We start from the raw sequence: 26,467 nt of genomic DNA, 5'->3' as shown, positions 1-26,467 counted from the left end.
GCATATTAAAAAGCAGAGACATTACTTTGCCAACAAAGGTCCGTCTAGTCAAGGCTATGGTTTTTCCAGTAGTCACTTATGGATCTGAGAGTTGGACTATAAAGAAAGCTAAGTGCCAAAGAATTGATGCTTTTGAACTGTGGTGTTGGAGAAGACTCTTGAGAGTCCCTTGGACTGCAAGGAGATCCAACAAGTCCATCCTAAAGGAGATCAGTCCTAGGTGTTCATTGGAAGGACTGATGCTGAAGCTGAAACTCCAATACTTTGGCCACCTGATGCGAAAAGCAGACTCATTTGAGAAGACCCTGATGCTGGGAAAGATTGAAGGTGGGAGGAGAAGGGGACGACAGAGGATGAAATGGTTGGATGGCATCACTGACTCAGTGGTCATGGGTCTGGGTAGACTCCGGCAGTCGGTGATGGACAGGGAGGCCTGGTGTGCTGCAGTTCACGAGGTCGCAAAGAGTTGGACACGACTGAGCGACTGAACTGAATAGAAAGGGAACAAACTGTTGGCACTTCTATAAAACAAGCATATCAAAAATAACAAGAAACTAAATAGATATGGCTGAAAAATAAATTGATACAGAGGGAACCCTTGAGATATTCATGGTAAATGAGAAAAAAAGACAGGTATTAAAGAGAGAGAAGAGGGACTTCCCTGGCAGTCCAGTGATTAAGATGGCTTCCACTGCAGGGGGCGAGGGTTCAGTCCCTGGTCTGGGAACTAAGAGCTCACGTGCCACACCAGGTGGCCAAAAAAACAGGAGAGAGAGACAAGGCAATAGTCATAAAAGATCAAGACAATGAAACAAAGGAATAAAGGCAGAATCTGAAACAGAAAACCTAACAAATGAAAAAGCATCCATTTTAAGGAAGATACAAGACATCTTCCCCAGGATGAAGACTGGAATTGCAACTCAAAAGAGTATACCTTGTTCTAGGAGAAGGTGATAAAGAATAAAAAAGAAAGAATTCTTCAAGCATACGGATGAAGAAAAAGAAGAAGAAGGAGAGGAGGAGGAGAGGAAGAAAAAAGAGGCAGGTGAGGAGGGGAAGAAGAAGAAAGGGGAAAAAGTCACTTTTATTTTAAAGGGGAAATCTTAGGGTGGCCCACCTTGTTCCTACGAACAGTCAAGCTGCCAAATGACAATGGAGAAATGCCTCCAAAGTTCTGAGCAAAAGAAAGTGTGATGCAAGAATACTTTACTCAGCCAAGTTGTGTTCAAGCATAAAGACCACAGAGACATTCTCAAATGCAGAAAACACAGCATTTATGAGCCATTCCCTGAAAAACTTAATGATGATTCAGCCAACCAAGAGTTTGAAAACAACTCAGGAATGAGAAGTGATGGTAAAAGTACTGCTGGTGAGTCACAGATCAGTTTAAATATAAAATGAAGGCTAAATAATTCTGGGAATGATGATTTCAGAGCAGAAGGAAATTCAACAGTGATAATATCCATGTAGCTGTAATTCATACAGATTGAAAAGTAGAGGAAGAGATAAGGTTGGAGAAGGAATGAGCTATTTTTTTATCTTCAGAACCTTGAAACATATCGCCTAGAAATGAAACTTTATTGCGAACAGTTCCAGTTTTTTCAATGTTTCTCATAATCTTAACTTCAGAGAGGTTTTTAAGGAATCAATTTTTTGTGTGGGGGAGAAAGAAATGTCTACTTCACTTTCTTTTTCTTCTATCATAATTATATAAAATTGATATAGCATTTTTATTCTTTGATATGACTGGGCCCATTTTAATAAAAGCATTTTAATCTAACCTTCTAGCTAGGAATACTCTCGAGATGCTTAGAATGCTGTCAGTAGTTATGTCTGGGTGGAGGTTTCCATAACATCATTCAAACTGCCTTCAATACTTTAAAAGAAAATGAATCATTTTTACAGAAATAATAAAGTCATTATTCTGAAAAACTAAGATCGGTGAAATAGCTATCTTCAACATGGTGTCTAGAGGCTCGTCAGCTTGATTTAGTAAGAAAGCCTAAAGGACATGTGTCATGTTGAAGGAATGTGCGCTAATACAATGGAATTCAAACTGAGCAAAAAGGACATATTGAAGTTTAAAAATATCATGGGATAAGAATGATAACTTGGAAGTAAAAACAACCTGGATGCAACTTGATCTGTAGAGTCAATGCAGTTTCAATCAAAATTCCAGCAAGTTATTTTGTGAACATCGACAAACTGATTCTAAGGTTTACATGGAAAGGCCAAGGAACCAGCATAGCCAACTCAATATTGAAGAAGAACAAAGTCAGAGGACTGGCACAACTGGGCCTCAACACTTACCAGAGTCTACAGTAATCAAAATAATCTGGTATCGGCAACATAGCAAAGATCAATAGAGCAGAAGAGAGCCCAGAAATAGATCCACATAAATACGGCAAATTGATCTTGGACAAAAGAGCAAAGGCAATACAATGAAGCAAAGACAGTGTTTTCAACAAATGGTGCAGAAACAAGTGGACACCCACATGCAAAAAAAAAAAAATCTAAACCCAGACCTAACACCCTTCAAAAGAATTAACTCAAAATCGTTCATGGACCTCAATGTAAAACACACAACTATAAAACTCTTAGAAGATGACACAGGTGAAAATTAAGGTCATCTTGGGTATGTGGGTAAATTTCTGGATGTAACACCAGAGGCATGATCTGTGAAAGAAACAGCTGACAGGCTGGACTTTATTAAAATGTTGAATTTCTACACTGTGAAAGATAATGTCAAGAGAATAAGAAAACAAGCCACCCACTGGGAGAAAATGTTTATAAAATGTATGTTGGATCCAGGACTGTTATCCAAAACATATGAAGTCTTAAAACTCAACAATAAAAAAAAAAAAAAAAAAAACAATAAAAAAATAAACTACCTGATTACAAAATGGGCCAAAGGCCTGAACAGATACTTCACTGAAGAAGATACACAGATGGCAAGTAAGCATGTGAAAAGAGATTCAACGTTGTATGTTGTAGGGAACTGCAAATTAAAAGGACGGTGAGGGAATTCCCTGGTGGTTCAGTGGTTAGGATGCGGCATTTTCACTGCCATTGCCTGGGTTCAACCCCTGTTTAGGGAAATAAGATCCCACAAGCCGCTCAGCACAGCAAAAAAAAAAAACTAACAATGAGGTATGAATGGCCCAAATACCGAACACTGACAATACCTAACGCTGGTAAGGACATAGAGCGACTGCTGCTGCTGCTGCTGCTAAGTCAGTTATTCCTGGTGGAAATGCAAAATGGTGCAGCCACTTTGTAAAAGTCTGGCTGCTGCTGCTGCTTTTAAGTCGCTTCAGTCGTGTCCGACTCTGTGCAACCCCATAGACGGCAGCCCACCAGGCTCCCCCGTCCCTAGGATTCTCCAGGTAAGAACACTGGAGTGGGTTGCCATTTCCTTCTCCAATGCATGAAAGTGAAAAGTGAAAGTGAAGTCGCTCAGTCGTGTCCGACTCTTAGCAACCCCATGGGCTGTAGCCCATCAGGCTCCTCCGTCCATGGGATTTTCCAGGCAAGAGTACTGGAATGGGGTGCCAAAAGTCTGGCAGTTTCTTACAAAACTAAACATTACCCTTATCATACGAGCCAGCAACCCTGCTTCTTGGGTATTTACCCAAAGGAGTTGAAAAAAAGCTGCACACAGATGTTCACAGCAGCTTTACTCATAATTGCTGCCCAAACTTGGAAGCAACCAAATAGGTGAATGGATAAACTGTGATACAGTCAGACAATAGAATATCATTTGGTGCTAAAATGAACTGAGTTGTCAAGCTATGAAAAGACATGGAGAAAACTCTCAGATGCATATGTCTAAGTGAAAGAAGCTAATCTGAAAAGGCTACATATCATGTGATGGATGTAAACTATGTGACATTCTGGAAAAGGCAGAACTGTCAGTTCTGTTCACTCAGTCGTGTCTGACTCTTTCCGACCCCATGGACTGTAGCATGCCAGGCTTCCCTGTCCATCACCAACTCCCAGAGCCTGCTCAAACTCACGTCCACTCCCATCCAACCATCTCATCCTCTGTCATCCCCTTCTCCTCCGAACCCCATGAACAGTATGAAAAGGCAGAACTACGGCGACAGTAAAAAGATCAGCAGGGAGGGAAGGGTTGAATAGACAGAGCAGAGGGTATTTTTTAGGGCAGTGGCACTATTCTGTATGATGTCATATTCTGTATGACACTATCGTGACGGGTACATGTCGGTATGGGTGCGTGCTAAGTTGCTTCAGCCGTCTTTGACTCTTTGTGAGCCTATGGGCCATAGCCAGCCAGGCTCCTCTGGAATTTTCCAGGCAAGAATACTCAAGAGAGTTGCCATGCCCTCCCCTCCAGGGGATCTTCCTAGCCCAGGGATCAATGTCACGCCCCTTATGTCTCCTGCATTGGCAGGTGGGTTCTTTGCCACTAGCACCACCGGGGAAGCCGACACGTCAGTATGTGTTTGTCCAAACCCACAGAATATGAAACACCGAGAGAACCCTAATGTAAGTGGACTATGGACTTTGGGTGGTGATGTGTCCGTGAAGGTTCATTGACTTTAACATGTACCACTGTGGTGCAGGAAGTCAATAGTTGAGGGGAGCTGTGCCTGTGTGAGGGTAGAGGGTATGCAAGAACTGACTTTTTGCTCAATTTTGCTATGAACCTAAAACTGCTCTTTAAAAAAAAAGAAAGAGGACAAACTCAACAGTCTGGATGTTTCTAGGAATTATGGACAGTCCAGTAGAGGTGGGGCACAGTAGATGAGCAGGGAAAGCAAAGGAAAGAAGTGGAATGAGGCTGGAGGGGCCAGCCAGGACTTCCTATCTTATGGGTAATGGAGAGCCACTGAAGGGTGCTGAGCAAGGAAGTGAAGGAACAGATGCTTTAGAAAGATCCCTGGGGCAGCTAAGTGGATGGTGAACTGGGATGGTAGGGAGGACACGAGAAACAGGGCAATCACTGGCTAAGTCCAGGAGTGAAACAGCGAGGCTCTAAACTGGGGCTGGGCATGTGACAAGGAGGCAGAGGGCTCCGGAGCTTGGTTCTGACCAGAAGCAGAGGCTGGGGGGAAAGACAGGAACCCTCGGAGACTGCACGGTTGTTGTGTACACGGTGACTTAGAAGTGCTTTGGGAGAGAGCTGATGGAGATGAGATCCCGATGCTTGGATTGACAAGTCTAGAGCTCAGGTGAGGAGCGGGCCTGGCCTGAGCTCCTGGGTGACTTGCCCATGGGTGGAAGGTAAAGCAAAGAGCTGAGATCTCTCCCAGGAAGGAAGCAGAGAGGAGGATCCAGGGGCAGACTGGTAGGGGAGGCTAATATTTCAGAGACGGGTGGGAGGTCCTATAGAGGAGACGAGTGGAAAAGAGGAGTCTCAAGAGGGGACCAGTGGTCGCACAGAGGCCAGGGGAGGGAGCAGTTTTCCACAGGTCAGTGTCAAGGGCTATAGAGGGGTCGAGAAAAGGGGCCTGGTGATTCTGCCACCTTTTTACATGGAATCAAGACTTATCTTCTTTTTTTTTTTTTTTGGTTGAAGTACAGTTTTCAAGCAGGTTAATGAATAGCATTATGGAATGCACTAATTTTCAAAGAACATACATTAGACTTGGCACAAACAAGAATGAATATGTATTTTGTAAAAACAAGCATTAAAAAAATTAACTCTAGACTCCTTGACTCATAATCCAGATAATCATTGAACAGGATGTGATTTACCAGCAAGAGAAAAGTTGAATACACGATGGCATATCCACACCATAGAATATTATCCACTAAAAAGAATGGATTAGAGAGCTATGCCAGTATGCCAGCTGACTTGAAGGGAACTCTGTGAGGTATTGAGGAAGAAAAGCAAGAAACATCAAGTGCCTATAACATGATCACACTTTTGGCCAAGCAATGACAAGTCTTGTGATTTCTGATTATGATTACAGAGAACACGGAAGAAAGAGTGGGAAGATGTATGGCAGGATATGGCTGTATGCATATTACATTCGCCTGACCAGGGAAGAGGAGGGATGAGGTAGGGGAGGGAGAGGGTGCTGTTGCTGCTGCTGCTGCTGCTGCTAAGTCGCTTCAGTCGTGTCCGACTCTGTGCGACCCCAGACGGCAGCCCACCAGGCTCCCCCGTCCCTGGGATTCTCCAGGCAAGAACACTGGAGTGGGTTGCCATTTCCTTCTCCAGGAGAAGGGTGCAGCAAGTAATAAAACAGGGGACGTCCCTGGAGGTCCAGTGGTTAAGACTTCATGCTGCCAATGCAGAAGGCCTACACTGGTCGAGAAACTGAGATCCCACATGCTGTACAGCACAGCCCAAAGAGTAAAAACAAAAGAGAAAATTATTATTTTTTAAAAAACTGAAAAAAAGAACACTAAACACTATATAGGAAATGGCCATATTTATGCATTGATATAAAATTGTGCATATAGCACAAAGAAATTTTCAAAAAAGAATAAACACACAAAAATGACTTAAATCTGCAACTGAGTTAACAGAGTGCCGCAAGTGGCCTCAATCGTGGGGCCTGGGGGTGAGCTAGTGAGGGCGCCAGCCAGCGAGGGGGGCCTCGCTTTCCTCCTGCAAGGACCAAGGACACATGTGGGTGAGGCGACACTGTGAAGGCACCCGGGCTGTGTGCAGCCAGCTGGCAGAAGGAGAAAGGTGTTGAGGGTCTCATTTGAATTTTGGGCAAAGTGCAAGAACAGGGGAGGGTATTAACAGGAGGACTGAAATTTGAGAATTGAACAGATCAGAAGCCATTGCATGCAAACAGTTAGAAGGGGGTAAAAGAAGCGTCTGTGAATGTGAGCGAGTGCAAAGCTCAGTGCGGATGTGAGACAGGACCCAGGCCGGGGTGGACAGGTGACCTGGAGGCCCACAGCAGAGGCCTGCCTCAGGAGTAGGATGTGACTATCAGTCTCTGAGTTGCGGGAGAAGAGAAAATGGGACACCAAAGGATGACACCAAGTACAGGCCAGTTCTTATCAACCAACATACACACTTTTAATTGCAAAAAGTAAAAATTTCTGTCACATGAAACCTTAATGTACATACATTCTTTACAAGTTTGCGGTAGGTACATTAAGTTACAATCAACATTCCACATTGAACACAGAGTAACATCTTAGACCATTCGGAGCCCACGTGGCTGGACAGGTGTCCGCCCCTCTGCTCACCGGGAACCCCCGGGGCCCGCCACCCCTGGCTCCATTGAGAGGAGCTGCAGCCATCCTGGATCCCGCCCCTGGTGGCGGCAGGGACTTTGCTGAGTGCCCAGTTCCCACTCCCTTCCGCCCTAGGCATCTGTCACTGACTTTCCCACAGGAAGGAGGAAGAGGAAGAGACCATGGCTAGCGTTTTTCTGAGGATGAGACTATGGAGAGAAGTTTGGAGGGAAGGTCATCTATGACGGAGGTTGCGCCTTCTCTGGGAATAACAGCGTGTGTCCACCCAGTTCTGGTCACCAACTCTCACAGGTAAGTGTTTGTTCCTGAAATGGCTGGAAGTGCTCTGAGGGGCTGAAGTTTGAAGGCTGGGACCCTGCTGAGCTGTAGGTCAAGGTGGCTTTGCAGGCTGACCTCACCTCCCCCACAGAGCCGTGGAGAGGGATAAGGAGATAAATTAAGCCTGGTGTGAAGCAGATGTCCCGACTCTCCAATTTCTGTCTGAAACTCAAAACTAAGCTGGTTTCCCTTCTCAGCACGGGTGTCTGCAGCTATGGCCCACTCTTGGATTGACACTGGCTGACAGACAGACAGACGCATGAAGGCAGGAGTGGCCTGTGGGCAGCCCCATTATGTCTGGACAGTTCCAGGCCTCTGCTTAGGAGTTTCGTAACATCTCTTCTCTCCAGTATTCTGCAAAGATCTGGACGTCTCACGGTCTCCAGAGAGGGAGACATGATGAGTGTAGTTAGCTCTAATGCTGAAATTATGCAGGGCACGAAAACCAGACGCGAAGCAACCTGGACGGCAGACGAGCTGGCTGGAGGGCTTCTCACCAGGGCCAGCACTTAAGAGCCACGCCGCGCCCAGGGCGGGTGGACTCAGACGTGGTGCCCGAGGGAGACCACCTGTCCGTCTTCTCTGAGATGCTTCTGCAGAAGCAGCTGCTGGATATGGAGAGGCTGATGGCGACAGAGCACAAACTTTCCATTTGTGACAGAGCTCGCTCTGTAAGCACCTCATCTGCCTAGCTGCCTGGCCCTGACGTGCGTCAGCTCTGGACCCAATATCCGTGGGTCCGAACGTGGAGAGGTTCTCAAACCAAAATGCTATGTTAAACCACGTCTCTGGCACTCCCTTCCTTCAACCAATTTTAGTGGGTGAAAAAGCTGAAAAGGGGAAGTTAATGAGTGTGCAACTTATAAGTCAGGAGAGTCTGTCTTCTAGCGATAGGAAAACTTAAAAGTCTAAAATATTCCTGTTTGAGAACTGATTCTCGAAAGGTAGACAAGATCGACTCTCCCCCTGCTCTAGTCTCTTTCCTCTACAACCTGGCCGCCTGCTGGGTGAGGATTACAGGAGAAGCAAACATCTACTCTGAGGGTTTCAATTTTCACTACGGAAGCCGCTGGCTAATGAGCAAAACTGCATCCAGATCGTATTAAAATGACTGAGGGACTTCCCTGGTGGTCCAGTGGTTAAGACTCTGTGCTCCCAGTGCAGGGGATGCGGGTTCAATCCCTGGTCAGGCAACTAAGATCCCACACCCTATGTGGTGCAGCCAAAAAAAAAAAAAGAACACTGCCTATATAAAAAACATAAAATGATTGAGGCCATCACCTGCAGCTAAGGAATTATTTTGTTTTAAAATTGCTCCTACACCGAGGTCTATGCTGGGTTTTGGAAGAAGGGAATAGAAAACCGCGAACTAAAAAAACAAGTGATGCGAACTCCAAGGGGACCCACAACTGGAACTGGGCTGAGTCCCTCTGCTGGTCACACATCTGGAAACTTGCGATGATGCGAAAATGGCTGGAACATTCACTCCTAAAAAGCGCTTTCAGGTGGGGACGGGGGAAGGGCTTTTTATAGAAGTCATCTGTTAGCTTCTCTCCATTTCTGTCTCAAACAGTTTTGAAAACAAACCCTGAAGAGTTCCTGGCTTGCTGAGCCTGCCCCTAGGTTCTCCCACTCAGCTGGGCACACCAGAGTCAGCTAGACCCACGGCTTTCCTCCTGGGCACCACTCTGCACTGGCGCGGGAAGACACTGCTGTGGAGCCAGCCATCAACCGCCGACAAAGGAACTGTCTTGGGCCCCAGTTTCTTTACTTGTAAACGAGGCTCTCATAGCTGCTTCACAGGACTGGGCAAAGATCAGAGGAGAAGATCACGCGTACCCAGACACTCTGAAGCTGGACCGGACTATTTCATTATTAAGAAACATTACTATGTCTCTCAGAAAATGACCCCAAATTTGTCTATTTCATAGATGGTTTTGTATTTCACCAAAGAGGCAGATTCTGTTTTCATAAACTATGGTTACTTTACTCTCTCCCCCTGCTGAACAAATTGAGAGTGGGGGGAGGGTAAGTTCTACTTATGTTCTTCATGAACCAGGGCAGGGGTAGTGTTCTTCTCAACATCCAACTCTCAGGAACCTCAAGACACCTGGATATAATGCCTCAAACTGGGGCCAAAGCAGCCTTTCTCCCCAGAGAAACGCAGTACATGAGTTTCACTGCCATGTCACCTCTTGGTAAACACTCAACAAACTTGTGAGCAAGGCCCTCTGTTTAAAGCAAGCCCTGTGACTGTTCTTAGGGTGGTGGTAGACACGGGGATTTCTATGGCCCCACCAGCCCCCTGACCCTGCTTCCTCATCTTCATGAGCCTCCTTCCCACACTGGGTCATGTGGAGAAACTTTTGCTGCTTCCACGAAGGAGCTGAGAGAGAGGTGAGCAGGGGTGACCCCGTGGCACACTCACACAAAGACTTGGGTAACTGGAAAGGAACTAGCTGGTTCCTCACTGACCACTGACCAGTCAGTGGTAGAGTCTGCTTTTCAGAATTACCTTGAGAAGAAGGTACCTTACTTAAAAAACCTTCTTTGAAGAATTTCACCCCTAACATAAATCTACATTCAATTCTGAACTGGACAGATGTTAAGTAAAATGAGTAGTGTACACACGGAAAGTTTCTACTTATCTGCTGCCAGACCATTCTTTGTTGAAGACAGCTGACAGCTCTGGGGACCTCCCACAGAAGGCCTCAGAACACCAACACACACACAAGACTCGTTCAGTTTTGAGTTGAAGATGGCATTTTTATGGTCATTTAAGGTGTGAAGGGCTGGAGTAAAATGGGGAATTTGGATCACCAAAACAGTTGCTTTGCTCCTAAGGAACCCTCTCTTCTGTTAACCCAAAAGGCCTAATTTAAGAGAACTCTGAGAGACCTCTAAAGAACCTGTTTACATATCACCAGGGGCAAGGACATTGCAAAGGCTCTAAAGTATGCACAAAGCTGGCCTCTGACTGGTCCCTCTGATTTAAAACCTCTTAAATTGTAACTGCTTAGCAGCGTGCCTTTTATACGGACATGAAGTTTTGTTTTTCCTGTATTACTGCACACATGGTACTGATTCTTTTAAGCAAAAATTCCCTCAGGTACAGTTCATCCTACTTTCACTCAAGTCTGTGGAGGAGGCTCTGAGCGATGTGAACCCTCCCTGTCCTCTACAAGCCCCTAAACAGGCCATTCAAGCACACACTGATCCTCACTGACGCTCACGAGATGTGTAGAGAAAGAGGGCCTGGGACAGGATGCAGGGGTGCCGTCAAAGGATGACGAGGACCCCACAGTGAGTCCCATTCTCTTCCCCCACCACTGTCTGCCTCTGGTCTGTAATTCAACACGGCAGACACCTCCACTATCGGTCTGATTTCTGCAGTTCAGAACCAGAGGCTGTAGCACGGTCTGCCTCTTTTCCTTCAGCTTGGCAATGGCATGATCAGAGGCCAGATATTTAACAAAGTCAATAAAGGAATAATAAAGGGGGAAAAGAAACAAAAAAGTGTCCTTATTTGTACACTTAAGACATACAAAAAGCACTTGGGGAAAACAATGAGCAGAGCGAATCATCCAATCAAAAGGAACATGGTTTTGTATTTTCACAAGAATTAAAAACACCTCGCCTTGGTTCCCAGTACAGAGAGAGAAATCATTTCAAGACAGAGAGCCGCACAGTCGCACGCCCAGCTGACCAGCACTTTGCGTCTGGAGTTCCTTCCCTAGCCACATGACAACATCACTTTGACACATCTGTAAAACATCTCTGCAGAAAGTCGGACCCTAAAGATCAAACCCGGGGAGGTGCCCTCTCCCCGGGCCAGCACTCTTAACTCACCCCCTTCTGAAGACATTTGGTAAAAGCAACACAGCTGATGAGAGCAGTGCTGCCTCAGCAGTAAAGGGCTCTGGCTGGGCCAAGGGAGGGGCGCTGGGAGTCCGACTGCTGAGAAGCCGGCCAGACAGGCGAGGGAGCAGGGAGGGAGGGAGAGACTGAGAACCTGACCCAAATGGAGGAAGGTATTACCTTAGGAATTACCGCTTCAATTATAATCAGGCTCTGACCTGGCACCGGAGACTCCGAGAGCCACTCGCACTTGGGAAAGAAGTGCACTTCTCGAGTGCAGTTTGAGGTTGTTTGATCCTTTTCACTGGTTCGATATTCCACTGTGCTTGGGAAACTGCCATGACTTCTTTAACCATCCGTGGCTTTCCAAAAGATGTACAGGGTGGTGTTACCAGGGAGATGGGACAGGCAGGCCCACCTGGCAGAGGATGGCGCTGAAGTCAGGACCTGCTGACTGCCCTCTCATGGCCAGGAGCCAGCAGAGGGGATCATGCCATGCAAGTGAGGGAGGGTACCAACCCTGCTCCCTGCCTGAAGGCAGCCTCAAGGCTTTGGTGCCAAGGGGCTGGGCAGAGGCCCATCTCTCATAGATGGGTATTGGTGGCGGAGTCCTGGCCAAGTGGCTGGGCTGGAAGAGTTGGGAGGCCCAGGCTCCGGCCTTTGCCTCCAGCACACAACTGGCTCACACATGCATGCACAGGGCAGGTGATTAAGTAACCAACCCCTGGAAAGTGGTTTCATTGTTTTTTGTTTTTACTCTCCCCATTTCGATCTGGTCTTCAGCTCTCAAAGCTGTTCCTTTAGATCTGTGTCCTATAGCTCTGACAGGGTGGTTCCATCGCAGACGACCAAAGGCTGGACCCCTCTGGCTATAATGTAGACCTTCCAGTGGGTGGCACCAGCGTAGCCTTGAAGGGAGACAGCGACAGGAAAGCGTGTAAGTGGTAGGGACTGGGCCGACTTGTGGGCACAAGCTAGGCGGGTCTGCAGAGCTGCCCTGATTCACCTACAGACTCAGAGGCCATTCCTGCTCTGGAGGTCTGTGAGCTCTTCCTAGCATAAGTGTCCCCAGCTATCATACGGGTTCATCCAACCACGAACCAAAGTGTTTCAGTGTCACCCCTCACCTGGGTAACTGTGAATCACAGTTCGGCAGGTTTACAAAAGCAGGATGTTCTAGATACGGCTGATGCATCTGTGTGTGCTAAGTGGCTTCATCTGTGTCCGACTCTGTGTGACCCTATAGACTGTAGTCCCCCAGGCTCCCGTGTCCATGGGATTCTCCAGGTAAGGATACTGGAGTGAGTTGCCATGCCCTCCTCCAGGGGATCATCCCAACCCATGGATCGAACTTGCAGCTCTCACGTCTCCTGCATTGGCAGGCGGGTTCTTTACCACTAGCGCCACCTGGGAAGCCCTAGATAAGGCTGATGTGCATGTGTGTGTGCTAAGTCGCTCAGTCGTGTCGGACTCTTTGCAACCCCACAGACTGTAGCCCATCGGGCTCCTCTGTCCATGGGATTCTCCAGGCAAGAATACTGGAGTGGGTTGCCATACTCATCCAGGGGTTCCTCAAGGGGATCTTCCTGATCCAGGGATCAAATCTGCATCTCCTGAGGCTTCTGCACTGCAGGCAGATTCTTTACCACTGAGCCACCAGGGAAGCCCCAGATAAGATTGATATGGAGCATCAATTCTCAGGGTCATTTTTTTTCAGCAAAAAGACAGGACGGGTTCTAAGGGAGGCCAGGGCGCCCTGTCCAATTCTCCTGAGGTTATACACAACATGGTCTCATTATAGAACATCCAGATTAACCCAAACCAATACTTCCTAAATTGTATTCTGCAAACAGTAGCACCCTATAATACAGTGCAGGGAAAAAAGGGTTCCGTGGTCAAGTAAGTTTTAAAAACACCAGATCCCTCCAGGGCTTTTCAGAGCCTTTTGTACACTAATGTGTACTGTGTTTCAACAAGACAGGCATTTCCCAAAGTCAGTGACTCAAGAACTTATTTGCCAAGGGTCCTTCCCAGGGGCTGTTTTACGAACCCTAGGGTCATGACCTGTATCATTTCAGCAATGATATCTAGGAATGGGCTAGAAAGGTAAAATTTAAAAACTTTAATACATCAGTAACTTCCTGATGAAAAATTTTCTAGAGAAGGATATACACCACTCATCTTTAAACTGGGAGCACTGAATGGAATGTAACCTCTGTTTGGTGACTCAAGAAGGGTCACTATGAGCCGTGACTGTACCATCACGGCAGGTAACACGGGCTTAGCCGTATCAGCCTCTGACGCTTGACACCCACGTCACTCTTGAAAATGCCGTCCGTCATGGGTTTTCTGGTGATCGTGAGCACTGCCCTCTGAATCCAGCCATCATGGGAAAATGCTTATTTTGTCAAAAAACACAGAATCTGCTTGACATGGTGCTATTCTTGAGGGTCTCTGAGGTGCAGGAGCGGCCATCTGTTACAGCCACTAAAGTTACTCCCGTCCACTGTCAGGGTCTGCCTTTCTGTCCTCATTTTTCCCTGCGGCAGCTGCAGCCGTTGCTTCTGTTTCTGCCGCTGCTTCCCGAGTCCACTGTCCTCCCCAGCCCTCCCCACCCCCAGCCTTCTCCTGACTTGCCCTCTTCCCTGGTTCTCATCAGCCTCCATCCCTTCTCCACATTCCTATCATGTTCTGCCCTTCACGGACACTGCCAAGCACAGGGCTCCTTTCCCTCCCTCCAGTCAGCAAGCTGTCACAGAATGACAAGGATCAGTCTCTGGATTCTGGGCCATTCTGGACCAGCCACACCAGCCTTTGATCACACAATCAAAGCTTCTTTGATCACTGCCAGTCACGCATCTTTTTTTTTCCCTTTTTTCCTTAATTCTATAATTGGCACTCGGGATGCTTGTGGGAGCTGAAAACCTGGAATTGGATAACGAAAGTGTTTCTGTAGCTGTCTGAACTGTCAGGCATTTGTAGAACATAAGACAGAAACTTTTTCAAACACAGCTACACATTCCAAAACCAGAATGCCATGCAGACTTGTGCAGCATCACTCCACTACAGAATGACGGGTTTGGAGTAACTTCCACACAAGAATCCTCTTTTCTTGCAGTAATCCTCAAGGGCCAGGCCAGCTGTGCTCCATTATCAGCTAAATGCTTAATTTGTGCATTGTTTTCATTGTTTTCATTTTTAAATTGAAATAAAAATTATGAAACTTGGATTAAAGTTTGGCAGTTTTCAGTATGCACCCTACCTCCAAGTGAGGTGAGAGGTTTCTAGGGACCGAGGTCTTCCAAATAGAAAAACTAGAAAGAAATAAACTGGAAACTCGGTCTGGGCTCTGTCAGGGAGTCAGGGCTCCCCTAGGTTTTGTGAGGCAAGAAAAACAAGAAGGGCAACGGTGATGCTTGTTAATTTATTTTGCTTCTGCCAAGACAGTTCTATTGTCAAACTGACAGTGGTTGATTCAAGTCTGTTTCTTTGGAACCAATTTTTAGATGGTTAAGGCACAGAACAAGTCACAGTCGGGAAATCATGGAGCCAAGGGTGGGTCATGACTGTGAGGCTGTGACCAGACTGTGGGATCCACAAGGAAGGTAGTATTTCCTTGTGTGACTGTTGCCCTTACATATTGCCTGAATTGTTTTACTAGCAAACTGGGCACAGAAAGGGTTTCATCGAATCTGAATTGGACCTCCTCTGGCTTGTCTGTGTAAAAGGGGTCACTTAAAACTGATGCTTTGCCTAACTGACAGTTGGGCCTTGGAGTGGTCACCTCTCCTCTCTTGGTCTCAATTTCCTTATCTGCAAAGAAAGTACTGCTCTGAATATTTTCCATAATAATTCCTCCTAATTTGAAATCTCTAAAGCCAATGGACACATGCATTCTAAATGTGCATATGACCCACTGCTCTTTGCTACATTTTCTCAGTAATTACTTATTACATCTAAGCATAAATAATTGACCTTGCTAATAAAAAAAAGCTATTTTTGACTTTAATAAATATTTGTAAAGGCAATATTTAATTTTTAGAATGCTTTTTTGAGTTAAAAACTAAGAAGACCCTGTGGCTGCCCCTGCCCTCTGGGGGCTCCACATACCGATGTCGCCTGGCTCCAGCGGCATCGCCACGGACTGGCAGTGGCTGCGGCACTGGAAGGGCGGGAGGAGCTGCAGCATGGCCTCCCCGCTGCCGATGGTGAACAGGTCATGCATCCTGTGCATCTGGAGGAAAGGACACAGGGGAAGGGAAGGAAAACCAAGTCACATCCTGGGGCGTGGGAGAGGAGCAGACAAAAACTCTTACACGTGTGGCTCTGGGTTTCCTAGCAGCCTAAGCAAAGAGGAAGACAGAACCAAGAATAAAACTCACAATTCTGTTCGAAAGACAAAAAACAAATTAGTTTCTGCTAAGCATGGCGTCTCCCCGTACTGAGTCTAATGAAAGATTTCTATTTTTTTTTTTTTTTGGCCATGTCAAGGGGGCATGGGGGATTTTAGCTCCCAACCAGAGTTCAAATCTGCATTCTCTGCCATGGAAGCTCAGGGTCTTAACCACTGAACTGTCAGGGAAGTCCCATGGTAAGATCTCTTCTAGGGTTTTTCTTAAAGAGACATTGTGTAGTTTTGTAGGCAACATCTGCAATGTCAGCCCTGTAGCAGAAATGGCTCAAGTTTCATAATTCACAATTTCTAGCCATAGTTTCCAAGTAGGTCATAGGCAAAATATTTAATTGTATTTTAACAAAAGTCTCGCAGAGGCCAACATGTGGTGGTCTAAATATGCGGTCATCTGAGGGTCTGGTTTGATTCAGACAGACAGCCTGCATATCCTGTGGGCAATAATCTGTGGAATATTATTTCTTACTGTCAGACTTTTCAAGAGAATCGGACAGCAGCAAGTTCAAGTTCACAATTTTTTGGCAAGACCCAGGTGAGCAGATACATGACGCTACTGATTAAGGACTAATAACAGTAAGATCAGCCTCTGATTTTGAAAGCTAAGGATGTACAACTGCACGGGTAACTACAGCTCTCTGAGGGCATATGGATTGTAGTTGCCAGGCTCCTCCATCCATGGAGATTTCCAGAATACTGGAGTGGGTTGCCATTTCCTCCTCCAGGGGATCTTCCTGACCCAGAGAACAAGCTGGCATCTCCTGCATCAGCAGGTGGATTTCCTACCATTGAACCACCAGGGAATCAGTCCTGCCTCCAGCAAGCATTAAGTGCAAACTGCTATGTGCCTGGGGTTTAGGAGGGGCAGGAAATAGAAACAAAGGGATAGGGTGCTCTTGGTCAGACTTCTCTTCCTGTCTAGATGGCAAGAGAAAACCCCAATCCCTAATGTGCCCTTACAAAGCAGGAGTCAGAAGTCTGACTCCTTAGGCCATGTCCTGTTTTTTTCCCTACCATTTGGGTCCTCCAGGGCCTGAGAATGTGGCCCTGCCCTCTCCTGCCTCCCAACTCTGGTCTCCCTGTTGCTCCCCACAGGCCCTGGCCATGACTCTGTGTCCATGGAAACGCTTCGAGCCGCTGCAGCTGCTGCTGTAGTGACAGGAGGAGGACGAGTGTCTGGAGCTGCTGTGACTGACAGAAGCCCTGTCATGAGCAGTCTTATAAAAATTCCAGAAAACCAAAAATTAAGCAGATATATCTCTATTTCACATAGGCCTGAGAGGGGCTGGAACCACGCTCCTCCACATTCAGGATGAGGAGAAGCAGACAACAGGATGGACTGGGTCAGCCCGAGGCAACATCCTGGGGTGCGTGAAGTGGGCCCTGGAGCCCCTCACCTCTTCCCTCAGGGTCTCTCAACAACGGGACCCCACTGCTTATCTTCTATCCCAAGGCTGCCTTTTGGAATCTGGGCCCACAGACACATGACTTTACCAGAGTCCAGAGCCCAGGGATGTGGAACAAGGGTGGAGTAACGTGGCTGTGGAGAAAGGAGAGCCTGGGCCAGGGTGGGGAACAGATGCTCTAAGAAATCAGACTCTCAGGATTTCTGCCTATTTGGGCCACTCCCCTTCCAAAAACATCCTTGAGAACCACAACAAGATGATTCTGACAAGCATCTGCGGAACTCTGTATTTACCCCTTTGGCTGGGCTCCCTGGTGTCCCTGTTCGGCAGACTGCTGAAATTAAGATTCAAGTGGGAAAACCCAAGACAGTGATGAAGGCCCTCACCCATAATTTTTTCATATATCATAATTATGAAGATGAAATCATACCAGGGCCCTGAGTTCTAGCCGAAGGCAGCAGAATAAACTTCTTTAAAACCTGAGGCCAGAGCCCAGCACCTCCACCCTACAGCTGGCAGGCAGAAGTTCTTACGTGTAGACAAAATGATTGTTTTTTAAAGGCTTTGAAATTCCTTTAACACGATTCAGCACATTTGGACCCAAACAATAGTGTCAGGAGGTTAAAGACACAACCCAGAGTTGGTAGGGGTCGCAGTTCAGCAAATTTAATTTTTTAACAAAGGAAAGTTCATCCTTTTAATTATTCCAAACCAATCCAGACTCAAAAAGCTTCCTCAGGGTTGAGACTCAACAAAAGAGCAATTCAGAGAAAAGTAAACAGACACAAACACAGCAAAGCTCTGCCCAGTCTGCTGGCCCCAGAGGAGAAACATGGGCTCCGGGTACCTGGCCACGGACGGAGGTGAGAGGCAGCGCCACACACTGCCTCAGGCACGGCTTGTCAACCCTTCTGTTCCCAAACCACGCTCCCAAGCTTTCTGCACTCCCTTTTTGCTCTCCATCTGAAGCTTCTCATTTGTTTATTTCTGGGGAAAGCCAATCTGGGAGTGGAGAATGAGGTGAGACCTCTTACTAACTTGCTGTGCCCTTGGGCAAATCATTTAATTTCTCACAAAATGAGAAACGTTGGACTTTTCATTTACACACTATTCATTCACAGTCTGCCTGCTCTCTACTTGGAGGTAGAGAAGTCTGACTGCATGCTCAGGACTCTTTAAACTTGAGGATTCTACTTCCTTTAATGTAGAAAGGTAGCTTGCCCCCAGGTGTTGAGGGCAGGAAATAGATCTGCAAGTCACTAGACTTTCTGGAAGCATGCCTTCAGTAAAAAGTCAGGCCGCTGCAGGTGTGTTGGCAAGCAGCAGGAAGAGAGAACTCCAGATTCTGTGGATGACCCTTCAGGTCACCCTCTAAGTTGACATGCAAGGAAGGCTTTGATTATGACATCAGCCCGGTACCAAACGAGAAAAGTTCTAGATCCAAATCTTCTCAGAATTTCCTACCTTACTCCCCACAATAGGTTCTGGTTGAAGAAGGAAGCATTTTTTCAAGGAGGCTTCTTTTGGAAACGGCAGATAGGTGAAAATAGGGAAAAGCTCATGTAAAATGTGTGATCTGTTCAGCGGTCTTCTCCTGCAAAATGTGTACAAGAGAGAAAAAGTAGTTAAACTGGGCAACCCAGCCTAACGCCATGGCTAAAGAGAGCTCAGTGAGGGTGGGAAAACTGTGGGTGGTGGGTGAAGAGGGAAAGATGTCAGGACAACAACGGAAGTATTAGGACCATGAAGAGCAGTCATGCTGAATCAATTAACTGAAACATCACACACACACTCACACACACACACACTCACTCTACAGCCACAATTTGTCTTGTGTGGGTGGGGTGTTTATAAAATCCAGCTAAAACAACATATAGAGGGCGAAAAGAAACACTCCATTCATTCCCTCTTGGCAAAGAGACTGAAGTAACAGCAGGCAGGGCAAGAGAGGAGAAGGAAGGAGGAGGGGGGCAACAATCATGACCCTTTTGAAGTGGAGCAGTACGACGTGGGAAGCCTGTTTCAGCTCGTAAACTGAGTATTTGATCATGCAAATAAACAGCAAATTTAAAGAAAGGCAGAAGCAGCCAAACTACCCAACAAAAAGCCTGAAAAAGCAGTTTTAATCCTCTTTGGAATGATTCTAGAAGTAAACTTGCGTTCCTTTTATTTGTAGAAAGCAAGGTTACCCCCAAGAAATGGCCCATGTCATCTATAAGACCCGAGAAGGAACAGGGAGATAGATGCGGGTTTCAGTGTTGGCTGGGTGACCTTAAGCAAAGTACTTAACCTCTCTGATTCCCACTTTTCCTGAACTGAAAAACGACAATGACAATTCCGACTTCCCAGCGCTATTATGAGCATCTCCAACGAGTAACAGACACTAAGCACTAAGGCATGCTGCCTGGCACAAACAAATGCCACGAAATAACCTTCCCTTTTATTCTTTGTGCTCTCTGTGCAGTCCTCAACACTCAGGACCCGCTCAGCATGAAAGCAAATGCTAAACACTGCAGTTAGGAGTGAGTGATGCTTCTATTAGGCAATCTCAGTGTCCACCATGGTGACGCCCCTCTTGACACACCTCTTCAACTCATCTCCTTCTCTCAATTTTTCAACACTGTGCTCTGGAGTTATCACTTGACTGGGAGGGTGTGCTGTAAAGTTTACACAGTGCCGGGCATGGCAGGGTCTCGGCAGTAATTGGTACTGTTTTGACATTTGGTCTGCCCTCTTTCTGTACACACACATGGCTGGGTGCCCCTTTCCGCACTCACCATGGATACGGAAATGGGAACCACCGTCCAGGAAAGCAGCGCCACCACTTGGTGAAAAACCCTTCGGTGAAGCCTTCTGTCACCTCCGGATACTGGCACAAAAAGTCTTGAAGCCCCTCAGTCGACAGGGACTGTCCCGTCTTGGGGAGGCAGAAAACAAAAGCGCAACAAGACAACACGGAATTACTTATCAGGAATGTCCCAGGGCCTGGTGCTTTCTAGCCATTTAATGGGTTATGAGGCAGTGGGAGAACCAGTCTTTCTGCGCACCTTGATCACTAGAGGATGCAGTCTCTCAAATCTCCTTGGGGTATCTTCCAGGAGCATCACCTGGAGGGGTAATTTCTGGGCACAGCCAGTGCAGTTGGCAGGGGTGGGGTCCGACTCATTCTGCTCACAGTCATTTGTCCACCAGGGGTCAAAGTCTGAGAGAGGAAGGGATGTGGAGAAAGCAGATACAGCAGGTGAATCCAGGAGGCCCAGCAATGGAGACAGAGAGGCATAAAAATTTTAAAAGCTCACGGTGATCACCACGGGCGACCGCTGAAAAGGTACGTATCAAACAAGTTAACCCTCAAGAAGGAAACAGAGAGCCTAGCTAGGGGACAGAGGTGGAGAGGGGAGGAAATACTTTTTAACACGTACAAGTATCTCCTAAGTCAAATCAATAACTAAAGTCAGTTTGGGGAGCTGTATTTGTGACATGGGGTTGGAGATGCAGTTCTTTCCCAGTTTTCTAACCTGTGACCAACAGGTATGAACCGGCTACAGCACGTGGGGGAGGGGCAGGCAGGCAGGGTGGTCCCACTGCCAGTGATGCCAGCATTTCTCTGATATCCTACACCCTGGGCTCACAGGGACAAGGTACAAGGCCGGCCCAGGACAGCTCTGGGAAGGAAGAGTGAGAAATGGGTGCAGAGAGAAGGGATGGAGAGGAGAGAGGGCCCATCTGTGGAGTAAAGTAAATGGCCTCTGCTCATCAGCACTCTGTTCCAGTTTGGGGGAGGGGAAAGGGCTACTAACCGTGGCTTCCAGCCCCAAGGACTGCAGGGTGGTGAGAACTAGAACTCCCCACTCAGGCCCTGATTGAGAGCTCGCTGGCTCCCCCACACCCTACTCTGGTGGGTCCTTCTTTGAGGGGTTGGCTCTGTTTCTATGCAGCCTTTCTTGGTTTTCTCTGCGTTCCTTCCCTCTGAGACTATTCTGTTCATAATATTATTTCATTATGTCTTGTTTGCTTTCTGTTCCAGTCTGGGTTTCATCTGTGTTCTCTGAGATATGTGTTTGTGATAGATCTTTAATTTGAATCCAAAATTTTCACCAGATGGTTTCTGATTAAAACCCAATGAAAACCCAATCAGGAGACAGCCTAGAACAAAAGACAACAATCCAATGTGGCTGAAAGGAAATCAGCTCTTTGAGCCAAGAAACAGACGTGGAAACTGACTCAACACAAAACATTTTCTGTAGTGAGCACAAGGCAGGAGTCTGCAGGATAAGGAACACTCACCGGGGAGGGCGGTGCGTGTGCTCAGCGCATCCCAAGCCCGCATCTCCTGCAGACAAACCCTGTGTTTCCTGCAGGCAGCACTACCCACTATTCTCACCCCTGGGAGGAGCACACAGCAAACACTGCAAGCCTCCACGGGCAGCGGAAAACCTTCAGTGGCACCTGTTTTAACGGCACGCTGAGGCTGCAGTTACCCTTTTATTTTCCTTTCTGGAGTATTTTCACATGTTTCTTACTAGAGGTCAAATATGATGAACTCTTGTCAAAACACAACTCCAGGTAATGGACATACAATGAGGCATAAGTCATCGTGTTCACTCATTCAGTCGTGTCTGACTCTTTGTGACCGCACGGACTGCAGCCCATCAGACTCCTCTGTCCATGGGATTCTCCAGGCAAGAATACTGGAGTGGGTTGCCCTGCCCTCCTCCAGGAGACCTTCCCAACCCAGGGATAGAACCTACATCTCCTGCGTCTCCTGCATTGATAGGCAGATTCTTTACCACTGAGCCACCTGGGAAGCCCCAAATGCAACTTCAGATCAGATCAGTCGCTCAGTCGTGTCCGACTCTTTGCGACCCCATGAATCGAAGCACACCAGGCCTCCCTGTCCATCACCAACTCCCGGAGTTCACTCAGACTCAGGTCCATCCAGTCAGTGATGCCATCCAGCCATCTCATCCTCTGTCGTCCCCTTCTCCTCCTGCCCCCAATCCCTCCCAGCATCAGAGTCTTTTCCAATGAGTCAACTCTTCACATGAGGTGGCCAAAGTACTGGAGTTTCAGCTTTAGCATCATTCCTTCCAAAGAAATCCCAGGGCTGATCTCCTTCAGAATGGACTGGTTGGATCTCCTTGCAGTCCAAGGGACTCTCAAGAGTCTTCTCCAACACCACAGTTCAAAAGCATCAATTCTTTGGCGCTCAGCCTTCTTCACAGTCCAACTCTCACATCCATACATGACCACAGGAAAAACCACAGCCTTGACTAGACGGACCTTTGTTGGCAAAGTAATGTCTCTGCTTTTGAATATGCTATCTAGGTTGGTCATAACTTTCCTTCCAAGGAGTAAGCGTCTTTTAATTTCATGGCTGCAGTCACCATCTGTAGTGATTTTGGAGCCCAGAAAAATAAAGTCTGACACTGTTTCCACTGTTTCCCCATCCATTTCCCATGAAGTGGTGGGACTGGATGCCATGATCTTTGTTTTCTGAATGTTGAGCTTTAAGCCAACTTTTTCACTCTCCACTTTCACTTTCATCAAGAGGCTTTTGAGTTCCTCTTCACTTTCTGCCATAAGGGTGGTGTCATCTGCATATCTGAGGTTATTGATATTTCTCCCGGCAATCTTGATTCCAGCTTGTGTTTCTTCCAGTACAGCGTTTCTCATGATGTACTCTGCATAGAAGTTAAATAAACAGGGTGACAATATACAGCCTTGACGAACTCCTTTTCCTATTTGGAACCAGTCTGTTGTTCCATGTCCAGTTCTAACTGTTGCTCCCTGACCTGCATACACATTTCTCAAGAGGCAGATCAGGTGGTCTGGTATTCCCATCTCTTTCAGAATTGTCCACAGTTTATTGTGATCCACACAGTCAAAGGCTTTGGCATAGTCAATAAAGCAGAAGTAGATGTTTTTCTGGAACTCTCTTGCTTTTTCCATGATCCAGCGGATGTTGGCAATTTGATCTCTGGTTCCTCTGCCTTTTCTAAAACCAGCTTGAACATCAGGAAGTTCACGGTTCACGTATTGCTGAAGCCTGGCTTGGAGAATTTTGAGCATTACTTTACTAGCGTGTGAGATGAGTGCAATTGTGTGGTAGTTTGAGCATTCTTTGGCATTGCCTTTCTTTGGGATTGGAATGAAAACTGACCTTTTCCAGTCCTGTGGCCACTGCTGAGTTTTCCAAATTTGCTGGCATATTGAGTGCAGCACTTTCACAGCAGCATCTTTCAGGATTTGGAATAGCTCAACTGGAATTCCATCACCTCCACTAGCTTTGTTCGTAGTGATGCTTTCTAAGGCCCACTTGACTTCACATTCCAGGATGTCTGGCTCTAGGTCAGTGATCACACCATCGTGATTATCTGGGTCGTGAAGATCTTTTTTGTACAGTTCTTCTGTGTATTCTTGCCATCTCTTCTTAATATCTTCTGCTTCTGTTAGGTCCATACCATTTCTGTCCTTTATTGAGCTCATCTTTGCATGAAACGTTCCTTTGGTATCTCTGATTTTCTTGAAGAGATCCCTAGTCTTTCCCATTCTGTCGTTTTCCTCTTTCTTTGCATTGATCGCTGAAGAAGGCTTTCTTATCTCTTCTTGCTATTCTTTGGAACTCTGCATTCAGATGTTTATATCTTTCCTTTTCTCCTTTGCTTTTTGCTTCTCTTCTTTTCACAGCTATTTGTTAAGGCCTCCCCAAGACAGCCATTTTATTTTTTTGCATTTCTTTTCCATGGGGATGGTCTTGATCCCTGTCTCCTGTACAATGTCACGAACCTCATTCCATAGTTCATCAGGCACTCTATCTATCAGATCTAGGCCCTTAAATCTATTTCTCACTTCCACTGCATAATCATAAGGGATTTGATTTAGGTCATACCTGAATGGTCTAATGGTTTTCCTAAATAGCCACAGTCAGCTCCTGGTCTTGTTTTTGCTGACTGTATAGAGCTTCTCCATCTTTGGCTGCAAAGAATATAATCAATCTGATTTCGGTGTTGACCATCTGGTGATGTCCACGTATAGAGTCTTCTCTTGTGTTGTTGGAAGAGGGTGTTTGTTATGACCAGTGCATTTTCTTGGCAAAACTCTATTAGTCTTTGCCTTGCTTCATTCCCTATTCCAAGGCCAAAAACTTATGTTGAGTCAAATCCAATTTAAAAGTCTTAATTCTCACAGAAGAAAAGCGGCCAAAATAGAGCCCTGAGGCAACATACTATGTTACAATTATACAGTGTTTCCGTTTCCAGAGTACTTGTGAGGGAGGGGGAGGGAAGGGAAGAGAAAACTAGAGTGATCAGCAGCGAGCCCAAAGTGAGTTGTATTTCCGCAGGTAGTGTACTGTTTACTCTTACCATGTAATTATTGAGGAGGCATCACTATTCTGCTTTTACAGATGAGCAAACTGAGAGTGAAGGCGAGAGGAATCACCACCCAAGGGGGCGGGGTGGGAACAGCACAGAGGCTGCTGAGGAAGACAGTGCCGAGGGCTCTAGGGCTTCCTTCTAGGAAGGTTATTCTGTGGCATGTCTAGGGTGTCCTGCAAGAGGGAGGCTGGCAAGAGGCAGACCCAGTCATGCTTTGTTTTTGTCCTTTTATTGGGGAGGGAGGAGGTGTACGGTGATGAGAGGGGAAATTTAACAACAGTCTAACTGAGCCAGTGGCCTTGGGAAGAAAGGGGTGATTCCAGAGGCAGTGATGACAAAATCCATGGCTCTCGGCAGCACTGCAGAGACCATCTATACAGGCTGAGATGGTCCAAGAGCTCCTCATTTAAGGGAGACCCTGGAGGGCTGCAAATACTTATTATCACATTTTTCTGCAGTAACATGTCATATTCCAAATGAGTCTGTTAATTATGACAATCATATCAGGAGTGAAGTGCTAGGAGAAATTCTAATTTATACAAAGGTGCTTCGTGGGCTGTGCTTGTGCTTAGTCGCTCAGTCATGTCCGACTCTTTGTGACCCCATGGACTGTAGACTGCCAGGCTCCTTTGTCCATGGGATTCTCCAGGCAAGTATACTGGAGTGGGCTGCCATTTCCTTCTCCAGGGGATCTTCCTGACCCAGGGATCAAACCTGCATTTTCTGCACTGTAGGCAGATTCTTTACCCACTGAGCCACCTAGGAAACCCTGTTCTTACACTACTAACCATAATCTTTTAAAAACAGAAATGGAAAATGATCTCATTCATAATAACTGGCAAAAAAATTTAACAAAAAAGGTAAAACTATAAAATTTTACTGAAGGATATAAAGTAAGACCTAGATAAATGACTAAATGTCATAAAGACATCAAGTCTTCTCAAAAACACATACACATACATTTAATACAACTGGATAGAATTTCATCAGAGTCTCTTATTGGTGAAGGTGGGGATGAGGCAGAGCTGTGACAATTGCATTCTAAAGTTTATCTAGAAAGAAATATGTATGAGAATAACAAAAGGCAACAATCCACCACCTGCCAAATTAACTCTAGGAGATGTTTATGTGCCCAAAGGCGTCCTGGAGTAACAAAAATGAATTATAAAGTACGGTCACGTTTATAATCTATGGGGAATACACCCCTTAGGCACAGGTACAGTTAGAGAATGTAGTAAGAGCCTCGTGACAGACACTGGGCATGTGGCAGACCCAAGGACCCTCACCTCCGACTGCTCATGGCTCACCTCTGTGCTGGGCAGGAGGGCAGGTCTGGAGGCAAACGGCACTGTTCTGTTCTCTCTGTGTAGATAATATGGACAAGTAGTCCACAGAAAAACAAATACAAATGGCCTAAAAACACAACTGAAAAGACATCCACCTTCAATGATGATTGAAGAAATGTAACTTAAAGTGAGATACCACTTTTCAGTCACTTGACTGGCAAAATGATAATATCCAGGGTAGATGAGCAACACATGTTAATGAAAGTTACACACCAACATAAGTTTATGAAGATAATTTTTTAGTATTTATTAAAATGTAAAATGTCCATGCTTTCTGACCCAGGTATTCTACTTCCAAGAATCTGTTTTACAGAAATAATAGTGAAGTGTTAGTTGCTCAGTCATGTTTGACTCTTTGTGATCCCCTGGACTGTAGTCTGCCAGGCTCCTCTGTCCATGGGATTCTCCAGGTAAGAAAACTGGAGTGGGTTGTCATTCCTTTCTCCAGGGGATTGCCCCGACTCAGGTAACAAACCTGGGTCTCCCAGATCGCTGGGAGATTCTTTACCATCTGAAACACCAGGGAAGCCCCACAGAAATAATAGTACATATATAAAAAAA

General features: G+C 46.3%; 1 protein-coding gene across 7 annotated transcripts in view; it reads right to left on the bottom strand.

Annotated features, from left to right (window-relative positions):
• Positions 1–6,984: 6,984 nt before the first annotated feature.
• Positions 6,985–26,467, bottom strand: part of C23H6orf89 (chromosome 23 C6orf89 homolog) — a 40,360-nt gene continuing 20,877 nt past the window's right edge. For 6 of the 7 annotated variants that reach the window (XM_059880545.1, XM_059880547.1, XM_005223360.5 and 3 more), the window contains 5 exons: positions 20,229–20,383; positions 19,959–20,098; positions 18,646–18,775; positions 15,478–15,601; positions 6,985–12,275 (listed from right to left, as the gene is read on the bottom strand). In XM_059880545.1, the coding sequence (XP_059736528.1) occupies positions 12,181–12,275; positions 15,478–15,601; positions 18,646–18,775; positions 19,959–20,098; positions 20,229–20,383 (644 nt within the window). In that variant the 3' untranslated portion in view covers positions 6,985–12,180. The other variant, XM_059880544.1, reaches the window with a different exon arrangement.

This window comes from Bos taurus, chromosome 23 (genome assembly GCF_002263795.3).
Source record: "Bos taurus isolate L1 Dominette 01449 registration number 42190680 breed Hereford chromosome 23, ARS-UCD2.0, whole genome shotgun sequence".
Taxonomy (NCBI): Eukaryota; Metazoa; Chordata; class Mammalia; order Artiodactyla; family Bovidae; genus Bos; species Bos taurus.
Note: the sequence above shows the minus strand (reverse complement) of the source record. Positions and strands in the feature narration are given on the sequence as shown.